This window comes from Trematomus bernacchii, unplaced genomic scaffold, assembly GCF_902827165.1.
Source record: "Trematomus bernacchii unplaced genomic scaffold, fTreBer1.1, whole genome shotgun sequence".
Classification (NCBI taxonomy): Eukaryota; Metazoa; Chordata; class Actinopteri; order Perciformes; family Nototheniidae; genus Trematomus; species Trematomus bernacchii.
In genome coordinates this window covers 13298178-13310508 of record NW_022987313.1, presented here as the reverse complement: position 1 = coordinate 13310508, position 12331 = coordinate 13298178, and the positions used below count along the sequence as shown (strand labels likewise).

Here is a 12331-nt window from a genome sequence, read left to right as displayed (position 1 = left end):
GTGGCAGACGGGTATTTCGGCAAACACAGTGCTATTGTCTAAATAATAGATGTTTTAAACGTAGCGTGATTAAACTTTAGATTTTCAGTGGGAAAGTGTCGCAAAGAAAAGAAAGAAATAGAAAGAATAATCTTAGCAGATATTAATTTAGAGTGGCCAAAGATCATCTTGATTAAACAAGGTATGAATGATTGCATTATTGATGTGGGACCACAGCCACAAAAATGTTGACTTGTTCCTTTTTGCTTTTAAACTCCACACCCTCACCTTAGGGATTGTCTAGGAAAGGCAGGAATCTGTAGCCTCTGCTCAAAGGGTGGGACAGGTATATCTGTCTGCTGGATAAGGTATTTTGGAAGACTGCAAGAGCTTTCATCTACACTTTGTTTGGAAGTCATCGAGTGAAGCTATTGGCTTTTCTTTTTTTTCGCAGACAGACTTTTTAAAAATATTGCTGCAAAAGAGAGAAACAAAGCATGTACCCTAGCACCAATCGGACCACAAACACAGACTCTCAGAACTGTTTCTAATCCCTCAGTGTTACTAAAATATTGCTGCTGGTTTATAAAGCTTTGAATGGTTTAGGCCCAAAATACATGTCTGACCTACTGCTAAATTATGAACCATCCAGAACTCTCAGGTCTTCAGGGACTGGTCAGCTTTCTGTCCCCAGAGTCAGAACTAAACATGGAGAAGCAGCATTCAGTTATTATGCTCCAAATATCTGGAACAAACTCCCAGAAACCTGCAGGTTTCAAAATCATTGAAAACAAATACTTTTTCAATGATTTTACCTAGAAATGGCAGGTTTGATATGGGCCTGTAGTTGTTCATTTCTGAAGCATCTAGATTATTCTTTTTTAAGAGCGGTTTAATGACTGCAGTTTTCAGGGCCTGTGGAAAAACACCTGAGTAAAGAGACTTGTTTACTATGTGAAGTAGATCTGAGGCCATGCAATGAAAAACATCTTTGAAAAACCCTGTTGGAATAATATCAAGGCAGCAGGAGGAGGATTTCAGAAGTTGATTAATGTCCTCTAGGTTTTTATCATTAATCTGATGGAATTGTGTCATGGTGTTTGAATTGATTTTAGGTGGACACAGGGACAACACATTTGCTGTACCTGATGCAGAGGCACTGACTGCTTGTCTAATTATCTGAATTTTGTCTGAAGAAGGAGGCAAAATCATTGCATGCCCTGGTGGATAGAAATTCAGAGGCTACTGACACTGGGGGGTTAGTTAGTCTGTCGACGGTAGCAAACAAGGCACGTGCGTTGTTTTTGTTTTTGGCAATGATGTCAGAGAAGAAAGACTATCGTGCAAGTCTTTCTTGCACGACAGTGCACCCTAACCCTAAAATATTTCCCCCAAGATTACTAGGTTAGTTAGTTTAATGTGTGAATTAGTTCCCCCTCCACTTAGCAAGCAGTGTAAACAAGGAAGACAAACAAAGAGAGATGTCTGTTGGACCTAGGAGAACTCTTCAGAAAGTGGACAAAGCTTACATGGTTGTTTTAGAAATAACTACATTGGCTGTGGTCTTTTATGATCTACTCTATGTTGTAATACTTGTTTGTGTGATTAAGAAGTTGTCTGGCTGATAATACAATACAATCCTCTGTGTCGTGGAAGTTGATGTTGGTCTCTCCAGTCTTTCTGCGTTTTTTACACTTCTTCTAATAATAGATCAAATGTGTATAGTGCCTTTCAAGGGACCCAAGGCCGCTTTACATGGTGAACAAACAAACAAAAGGGGCAAATAATAAAGTAAACATTAAATAGCAGTAGGAGTGGAAGCAGGGGGACTGTGATGGGTTAGGGGTCAAAGGCCATGGTGAACAGGTGAGCCCTAACAGCCTTAGCCACCACAGCAAGTCGTCTTTTACCCTGATGCATGTGACTGATGAGTTCAGGGAACATTCATGTGATGCACCAAGGCTCTCACAACACAAAACAAGTATTATTCAGAATCAAGCTGATAGGAGAAGACATATCATTGTCATGAGGGAGTCAGTTATCTTTTTCTGATGCGTCACATGTCCTGTTTCCTGAAGTCATATTTACTCTGATGATCCAGACAAGATTACAACACCAACTTCAATGAGTCAGATATAAATGGACAGAAGAAGGACTAACTAACACCTGCAGGGCTGGTTTTTCATTTCACCATTGAATGTTATGCAATGCTTGCTCTTCTCATATCATAATAGCATCTGTCACTGTACGTTAGCCCGACCGCCTGTGAGAAAAACACCTGAGTCAGAGGCAACAGATCTCATCAACAAACTGGTTTGGGTGCACGTTGATCTTATGGAAGAGAAATGGGGCCAGGGATAAGGGGAAATGACAGAATTAAGTCAAACTACATTTGTTGAAAGTAGAAGTCACACAAACGCAAGGATATTCACAATTTGGCATGCGTTTAGTCGCTCCTTTTACCTTATTCAATGGAGCAAGGCAGTTGATTTCCCTCTCGATATTTTAACTTTATGTTGAATATTTTAACCAACAATAATTTGATCTCAGCGTTAGAGTAGAAAATGTGCTTCTCTGATTTACTTTTTTACACTCTAATAATCTTCATAAATAGAGGTAGAAGGGATAGATAGATCAAAAATAAAAAAGGACTGGAAATATCTGGTATAAATAAAGTCCTTAAGATGTGAATGTCTATCATTATTGTGACCGCTTGAGGTTAACCAATCTTTTAGTTTGAATCTTTGATTCATCCAGGGGAAGAGTGACTCAGAGTGAATATTTACTTCTTATCCATGTTCCCATCAAGGATCTGCCACAGTCTTTCACTGTCGGCCATAGATGATTGAACGGTTATCAGTCAAATGCCTCACCCAAGAGCACCAGAATGGGGTCAGTTGGTGTTTCACAAACACTTTCTACAACTTCCCACGGAGTGAAGCCCAAACATGTAAAAATGCAAGGAACACAACAGCATCTCGTGTCCTGCGTGACAGTTCAGCTGCACGCCCTCCTCGCTGTAACTGTTTACCGCTCTCTGCAATTTTCAAACTTGACTAAACTAGCTGCAGCCACAGCTCACTGCCACGGTGGTTGATTTGGTGCCAGGGGGGAAACGGTTGCTATGTGAGATGTTTTTACCCACACAATTCAGATCTTCCCTCAGTTCCTACAGCTTTTTATCTACTAGGATGGGTTCAATGCAGAGAACAAATGTCACTGTGTGTGCTGTGTGCTCTGCATGTGTGACCATTAAAGAGGGTTTCATCCCTCCGATTCCATCTATCTCTATTTGGTGCTCTGGTATCCAAAGCAGGACCTAAAGGACTGCAAGGGGGGCAATGTGGGAGTTTCAGGGGGGGGGGGCATTAGCATTAGAGAATGTATGATTTTGTTTTGCACTTGTGTCCCTCAGCTCCCAGAGTCAACAGTGATTATGGTCAAATGATAAAGTAATTATATTTGACAACATGTTTTATGATCAGGGGTCTTGTTTAAAATTGTAAAAGCAACGTTCTGTCTGTATTATTTTTTGTGCTATTTTTGCAGGGACATTTTATTTAAAGAATAAAAACAATTAAGACAGTTGATGTTTATTTTTTTCTGTCAATCAACTTAATGATTAGTCGACTAATCGTGCAGCTCTATGATATGGTTATCATATTTACATATCAGTTTATTATCAACTTAAACGCCAATCCATAGCATCAAAACATGAAACAAAAAATGTAATACAAATAAACTAGTTTGTCTCTTACTTGTTGCTTTGGAAGCTGTCCAGTTCACCAGTGAAGAACACATCTCCTCCTGCTTCTTCTTTCTGCTTGGATTTCTTTCGTTTAATCTTAAACGACAACAGCCTCTTTGGCTTCTTTTCTTTCGGGGAAATGGGTAAAACATCCCCGGGCAGAGTGACGCTGTCTCCCGGGCTTAAGGGACCGAGGTTTGACGGCAGAGTGTCCGACCTGTCCCGGGGGCTGGACGCTGCTACATCTTTGAGGGAAGCGGACTGTTTCCGCTCCTTGCTTTCTTTATCAGGTGATTTGATTTTAAATAAGTTCTTTACTTTCAGGGAGCTAGACTTACTCATGGTGGCTGTTATTCAGAAAGCGCGAGAAGGAAAACATAACCACGAGGAGAGCTGTCCTACTTATAGCTGCTGAAGGAGTGATTCACCGGGATAACCTGCAGAGCAAGTTGCCGCGAGGCAGCAGGGGACATGCCCACACCGGTCGCGCGCTCCATCAGGTAAGATAAAAGTGCAGTAGAATTAGAAATAAAACACTTCCGACTATTAACTTCAAAATAAAATGATTCAAACACTGTTATCGATTTTTTTTATCATTATGATACTAAAATACCTGATTTAATCAAAAACAGTTGCTGATTGATTATCTGTCGATTCATATAAATCGAATGTTTCTACTTATAGCTCTCCTCAGGAAATACCCAGAGCCAGAGTTTGATTGTAAAGTGTAGTCTAGCTTGCCCTACTTGTTATAATATTCCATTTTTACATTGATGTAATTACTTATGGTAATTACTCAATCAGAACAATGCAACCAAGTTATTGACTCCCTCAGCATGAACACCTTATGCTTCACTTGTAAAAAGTTCTGATGTCATTAGAAGAGAAACATTTCCAATTCATAAAAATGCAAAGAAATAATCTACATGAAGGTCCTTATAGAGGCATGATAGAATGCGTAATATCGCCTTGAATATGCAGTTAAACTTGTTTGAGATAAAGAAGTGCTTCTTTTAAAGGAGCTGGGTGTGAGCTACAGGCATAATGAGGTTCAAAATAGAGACAAAGATCAAAGCAGGAGGAAATAGTTAGAAAGGCATGGCTATAGTGACCCACTAGGGGCCACAAATGGGTCCCCAGTGCTGGTTCTAAGTAGTTTCCGCTATCATACAACAACACCTATATTTAAACATGAATTAAAAATGCTTTACCCGGGGATTGTTGGAATCAATTTGACTTATTTTGGATAAACATATGATCAGTGCTGGGGGTGATGGGAACACGTAATAACTAATTTAAACAAAAAGGTAACCCAAGTAGTTAAGTTGGTGTTTGAGCATGTCTTTTACAACCCTAAATGTTAAGCAAGTGACAATTTAGTGTTTGTGTGTTTAAGGTGAGAGACTTGATGTTTAGCATCCACGCATTACAAGTATACAGCACACTACATGATGTTATACAGTATACTGTATATGTTTAATGATGATTTACATAAAAAGCTTTTATTTTGAAAGCAAACGTTTTACAACCAGATTATTGCTTGATGCAGCAGGCTCTTAAATATTTCAACACAAGCTTTGCAGTTAAGTCTAACAACGATGGAAACCTGCACTTTGGTTTAATGACATCTTAACCCTCTGTGTGATTATGGTGCCTTTATATGGGTGTGGATGTAAGTGTTTTTCTCTAAATGTAAGAGAGTGATACAAGTTCAACCACATGGTTTTCAAGATTGAATTTATGATAATAAGGGTTTCAACCCAGTTTGAACATACAGTTACCGCCCAGGGGCCACTTTTGTAAGTGTAACAGGAAGCCAGTGGCCAGTTAATAAAAAACCCATATCCATTGTCTATTTGTATTCCTTGTATGCACTCTGGGTTCTCATTCACTTTAAAAGTACAGATTATGAAAATGTTTTCTTATAAATCAATTTATTTTCATTTTGAATCAGTAAATGGTGGGGAATCCAGCGTTCTAACCCAAGCTACGAAGTCTCGCTGCCGTTCTGCCATATTATCTGTTTTACTTTAAGAAAAGCATTTGTTTTTCTTTTTATCCTTAAAATCCCTAGAATCAGTGACATTGATTGTACCTGAATACCACATGAAGCTCATTAAACTGAGGCCAAAAAGACGATAAGTTCCATAAATAATAGCTCTGTTCAGATCCTCTATGCCTGAGAATGAGAACTTGAAAAAAGTTATCAGATCTAGCATCCTGTCAATATAAACATATTATGGGTAGTTGTGATGTGACTTTTTACAACAGAATGGAAGTTAATGATATACTATCTCCTGAAATAATAGCTCTACCTGCTGGTCATGTTGTGGAAAAGCACCTAATATTTTACTGTAATACATATTTACTTCATGTCAAACACATAACAAGTAAATGCTACAAAAATAATAACATTGACTTTTTGTAAAGGATTCATCAGGCTCAATCAGGGTTTGCAAAAATACGTAAAACTGACAAAATTGGAGCAAGCACAACAAACTATAAGAAAATACAGAAATAATACGTAGGCAAAAACAAAATATGGATGTTTTATAACAAAATAACTGTCTAGCGAAGGGGAAGCACATTCTCCGAAAAACCTACAGGTTTGAGGGCATGAGAGAAGAAAGAGAGTTTCTGTGTGCAGGATGTTGGCAGGAGTTTACACCTGTGATCAAAGACAGAGTGTGAGAGTAAGGGAGGGCAGCCAACTTTTATTCAGTAGTTTGTAAAACTCTATTAAAAATGTAATTGATGAAGTGAAAACAAAAATCTAAAGTAGTCGTTAAACAATTCTGTCCTTAACTTCAAGGCTGGACCTGTTGCGACTCTGAGCAGTCGGTGTGAATTGAGCGCTGCCTGGAAGCAACAGAAACAGATCTGCTGAGCGTGCAGGTGGAATGTCCCTATATGTGTGACTTCAGAAAGGAGGAAGATCGCTGATGCACTTTACTCACACTGCAGCAGAGCCTGTGAGAACGCAGCTTTGCCTATATCCTTCTTCTTTGATATTTAAAGCGCACATTATTAGTGACATACAGCCCACCCACTGATCTTTGTTCAGAAGCAGCCTGGACACAGGTGAAGCTCCGGGAGGAAGATTTGTCTCACTCTTTCACTCTGCTCAACCCAGAGAATAAATCATCTTTCTGCAAGGTAAGTCTGATCAGAATAGAAAATAACTTGATATAGAAGAAGTAAATATGAATCATTATTTGGTTTATTTGGTCACATTAGCCAGTTTGGTAACTGCTTAATGTATTTTCACCAGTGGTGGACAGTAACTCAATAAATGTACTATATTACTGTGCTTAGGTACAATTCTTAGATACATATATTTGACTTAAAGGTACTTTTTAATGCTGCTTTATTCTTCTACTCCACTACAATTTAGAAGCAAATGTTATTTGGTTTCCATTACATTTATTTGCCAAAAATGAAGGTGATTAATACACCTTTTTTTTTTTAAAGATCCCCCTTTACTAGCTGCAACATTAAAGTGACACTAATGCATCAATAGTTTTAGTTCATTACAATGCAATACTTTTGTACTTTGAAATAAGGGATATTTTGAATGCAGGACATTTATCTGTAGTAAAGTATTTATACACTGTGGTTTAACAACTTTTAATTACATAAAATATTGTAGTACTTCCTCAAACTCTTATTTTAGGGTTTCTAAATGTGTTAATCCTTTAGTATAAACGTAAGTGTAAAAGTGTAAGGTCATGGTTTGTCCTTGACATAGTGTGTCTGAAGAATTACGAAGCCTGAAACTGCACTGATTGATTGCTCACTTACAACATGTATAATGTTTTTATTGAATCAAGTTTCACATAGGACAGACTTTTACAGAACTGTTAGTTCTGTAAAAAATGGAAACGATATATGCAGAGCTCTTGAAGTTCTCATACTGAGTTTCTAAACAAAAGGCTAATCTTTTCTCGTTCAATTATCTACTGTTAGTGTAAAACCATCCCTTCCTCATTGACCCGTGCTACTGTGCGTTACTATGTATAATCTACTGTAGGAATTTTTGAGAAGTGAGAGTCCTGAAATGAGAGATATCATCACATTGTCATGTCTGTTCCTTATCAGGCTTTTAAAGAAGTAAGTGGAAGCACGCAACAGGTTTCTCACACGCTTCTATTTACATAAAGGAGAAATCCTGTGTTGGTGTGTGTAATTTTTTTTTTTTTTGTACATGTTACTTGTTAGACGCTTTTATCCAAAGCGACTTACATACTCAATACTGTGGGCAATCCCCACAGGAGCAATTTGGGGTGAAGTGTCTTGCCCAGGGACACAACGACATGCTGACTGCAGTGGGGTTTGAACCTGTGCTCCCTTGATCCGAACACCAACGCTCTATCCACTGCGCCACACGCCTCCCATCAAAAAACATTTTATTATTTATTTCAAATAAAATTAGGTTTGCTAGGCTCCAGTGGTAGACAGGAAGTACATTTGCTCAGATTTTTTACTTATTATATTACATGTTCACAATTCTTGAAATATTGTGCCTTTTACTCCACTTCATTGTTTGACAGATTTAGCTGTTTTGAAGATTCAGAATATAAATGCATGATGTAATCAAGAAATACATTATTATGTACTATTATAAATTAAGACATTATGTACAATATTTGAGTAAATGTATTAAGTTATTTTCCACCACTGATTATAATTCTTCAAACTTTAAATGCAGGATTCTTCAAAAACATTTTGTGTGTTTTTACTTTATTTAAACTTGGGTATAGGCAACATTGGAGAAGACAGCACGAGTAAACTAATTTTTTTTTAATTAAAAAACAAAAACAAAGAAACGGTCATTTCCTGTGAGAATCGTCAGAAAAAAAATCAAAGATCTGTGCACCTCTCTTGTGAACCTGCTACATGTTAGTGACCTCTGTACACTGACTGATGCTCAGAGACACATCTCAGATCCTTCACGATACAGATCTTATCAGCTTCTGGGATCAGACAAAGCACAAAGCAACAACTCACTGCCTCCAATTGTGTGCATTCACTTTTTGAAATAAGGTCATTCACACCCAGAGGTAGAGCTGAACTAGAACGCCGGCTTTTTTCCTGTAAACAGAAGAAAAACCGGTGATGTGACTCATACCCAGTCCAAGTAATGCACACCTTGCAAATAAACTAGATTTGTGGTGGTACCGCTTTCCAGCTGAAGTCTTTCTTAGGGCACATTACTCATCAGTTTAAGAATAAATACATTTGTTATACCTTTTAGTAAAGTCATATGTTATGATTAATAATACATTTAGTTGCCTAGTGGATGGAGAATTCAGATATTTTTGCTTGGTTAGAGTACAAAATAGTCTAAAAATACTCAATTACAAATACAAGTTCTGCATTGAAAATGTTACTGGCAATATTCAAAGTGCGTTATTACAATTTGTACCACAACATCTTATCTTCTTATTGTAACTATTAAAATGTGACACCGAAATTTGTTTTAATTATCACTAATTATGAGGTGACTGCTATAAAATGTCCAACATTTTTATAGCAGTCACCTCATAATTAGTTGTTGGTGTAAATTGCAATTTCTTTTCTTCTCCAGATCTAAAACATGGAGACATCAGACTACGAAGACTTCACTCTAGACTACGGAAACTTCACCGAAGTGGTTGCGCCCTGCAACCTGAACCCCAACCCTGTGGACGTCCTCACCGAGACGTACATCCACTCCATCATCTGTGCCTCCGGTCTGATGGGCAACACCCTGGTAATCGCCACCTACATGTTCTACAAGAGAGCCAAGACCATGACGGACGTCTACCTCTTCAACGTGGCCGTGGCAGACCTGATCTTCGTGTTGGCTCTGCCGCTCATCATCTACAACGAGCGGAACAGCTGGGCAATGGGCTCCGTGGCCTGCAAGGTGCTGAGGTCAGCCTACAGCATCAACCTATACAGCGGCATGCTCCTGCTGGCGTGCGTTAGCTGCGACCGCTACGTTGCTATAGTTCAAGCTAGAAGGTCCTTCGGTGCTCGCTCTCGTGCTCTGATCTACAGCCGCCTCATCTGCTCAGCTGTCTGGGTGTTAGCTGTGGCGCTAACTCTGCCCACGCTGCTCTACACCAAGCACTTTGAAGAGTTCAAACTACATCCAGACGATCCCGTCTCTGTGATCTGTCAACTGTCTTTCGACAAGAGTGAAACGGCAAAGCTGATAAAGGTGGTGGTTCCCACCCTTCAGGTGGCCATCGGCTTCCTTCTGCCTCTGCTGGTGATGGTGTTCTGCTACTCCTGCATCGTGGGCACCTTGCTGAGGGCGCAGAGCAGCCAGAGGCACAAGGCAGTGCGCGTGGTTTTGGCGGTTGTTGTGGTTTTCATCATTTGCCACCTTCCCTACAATGCTGCTCTGCTGAACCACACCCTGTCTCTTTTTACGGAGAGGAGGTGTGAATTGGAGAAGATTAAACTCAAAGTTCTGGCCATTTCCAGGAGCGTAGCGTACCTCCACTGCTGCCTCAACCCCATCCTGTACGCCTTCATCGGGGTGAAGTTCAGGAGCCACTTCCGGCAGATAATGATGGACCTGTGGTGCTTTAGCAAGAAGTACATCTACCCCGCACGCAATTCACGCGCAACGTCCGATATCTTCATTTCAGGGCGCGTCTCTTCAGAGGGATCCAACCACTTCACATCATTCAGTGCATGACACTGCAGTTTTACACAGCTTTCTAGTAATGCAAATGATCACGCTGCACTTCTTTCCAAAGCTGCTGCTCTGCGTAGCTGTACAAAGGTAGAATCATCTGTGTGCTTAGATACAAATATAACATGATCAAGATGGGTTCTCAAGCTAATAAACCCTCAACCTGTTGCTCTCTTGCATTCCTATGTATGATGTTGAAAAAGTATTTTTATTAAAAAAAACATTTTAAAAGTGTTATTCCTACATATTTTCCAGAACCATATTAGCTTTTCTGTTTACTATTTTGTGTTTCTGATTGCATTATTCTGTAAGAATTTCTGATTAAACACTGTCTGAAAAAAAACATAAATTGTCACTTAATTTGATTTAGATGTTGAGTCCTCTCTCATAAAGCACTGCAAACATAGTCTAATTTGATATCACTGATATAATCTCTTATCCATTACATGAATAATGTTTTGTGGCATTAAATAAAGTTTGATGTGCATGATACTGACAAACAAGACATTTCATTAACATGTATGTTTGTTAACCTCCTCTCTTGGAAACATTGTTGGTTAACACATTCAGCCACCATCTGTTCTTAAAGAAAATGAAAGAATACAAACAAAGAATATAAAAAATCCACTTCATCGCTCCCTTTAACTTAAGCTGATAAACTTGTCTTAAAAAGTGCATTTGCTCTTTATGGGGCAAAGACCCAGATTTCGAAATCCATCTGTACCCATGAAAGTCATTTCCTGTAGTTTTATGTGAGTTGTGTTAAATGCCACCACTTTGAAGCTGTGAAAGGCTTCTGGGGCACTGACCACAGACAGAAAGCCACAGAGGTCCTAAAAGAGACAGTATGGTGCACATGAACAATACCATGGAAGGCATTGATGCTCCAGTCTACCGCCGACCAGCTACAGATAACAGCATTGTTCACAACTGAGTATTTAATGACAAAAAAGAACTAAAATAGTGGAAGCTAAAACTTCCCATGTCAGTTATCTTGAACCACTGTTGTGTTTCAACATCCTTATTAGTGGTGTTAGTGTCCCATCACTTTAATATATTTACTAAAGAAGTATTTTATTGGGTCCATTTTCTTATTTCGGCAATAGCAACATTGTGTACGGGTCATGGCCAGTATTGTATGCCCAATGAGGGATTCTCTGTAGTAAGTCTTCATGATACTTTTATTCTTTTTACTGGGTTTGGGAACATTTAGATATTTTTGAGCCAAGAATTTGACATTATAATAGAACATTTAGAGGCAAGCAGAAATGATATGGAACTTAGCTCAGATGAACCTCATATGCAAATAAAACCAACCTGGTCTCACCAGAATGCGTGACTCCACCACGACTCCTTAACACCGCAGTACTGGTGGAGTCACGCACTCTGCTACATTTACGTGTCGGCACCACGCAAACAACCCTAATGTAAAGTGAATGAGGCTCCTTTGTCGTGGTGCACTCACGCATTTCTACAACGTCCCGCAGTGAGCTTTTATTCTATAAAACGTTTTTAAAATCTACTTTATAGCTTGTAGTAACTCACGGGAGGCTTCTTTTATTTTATTTGTATTCATAATCATTTTTGTTCTCCAAAAACAGTGCATTGTGTGTAATACAACTGTGATTTTTATTAAATTAGTTAGTTTTTAAGGAAGGCCAGAGCTTCAGCTGTGTCAAATAGATTGTTCCCTTTAGTTAACGTTATTTAAAAGATAATTATATTCCTATTTGATCATGTCCCCTTTATTGTATTACGGACGCAAAGAGCAATGTGAGCGTCCATTCCCATTGGATAACGGAGGATTTTACACCCGGAAGTAAGTATTCTCCTTACTGTCGATTGATTTTACAGTGATATCTGCACTACTCATCAACTCAAAAACACCAGATTATCCTTGTTAATTACACAACATT

At 38.9% G+C, this 12331-nt stretch overlaps 2 protein-coding genes across 3 annotated transcripts in view; one reads left to right on the top strand and one right to left on the bottom strand.

Moving 5' to 3' along the window:
• The window catches only part of crybg1a (crystallin beta-gamma domain containing 1a), a 52204-nt gene extending 48063 nt beyond the window's left edge, over nucleotides 1-4141 (bottom strand). Inside the window, exon 1 of one of the 2 annotated variants that reach the window (XM_034126274.1) lies at nucleotides 3738-4141. In XM_034126274.1, coding sequence (XP_033982165.1) covers nucleotides 3738-4069 — 332 coding nt within the window. In that variant the 5' untranslated portion in view covers nucleotides 4070-4141. The remainder of the gene's footprint in view (nucleotides 1-3737) is intronic. The other variant, XM_034126267.1, reaches the window with a different exon arrangement.
• A 2422-nt stretch (nucleotides 4142-6563) lies between these two features.
• ccr6b (chemokine (C-C motif) receptor 6b) lies at nucleotides 6564-10905 on the top strand. The gene is made up of 2 exons (XM_034126280.1): nucleotides 6564-6883; nucleotides 9315-10905. Exon 2 carries the CDS (start codon nucleotides 9324-9326, stop codon nucleotides 10416-10418), a length of 1095 nt encoding a protein of 364 aa, XP_033982171.1. The 5' UTR covers nucleotides 6564-6883; nucleotides 9315-9323; the 3' UTR covers nucleotides 10419-10905.
• The last annotated feature ends 1426 nt before the right edge of the window (nucleotides 10906-12331 follow it).

Bases quoted from the DNA above. Each gene is read 5' to 3' on its own strand.
- ccr6b (XM_034126280.1), top strand. From the start codon at position 9,324: ATGGAGACATCAGACTACGAAGACTTCACTCTAGACTACGGAAACTTC.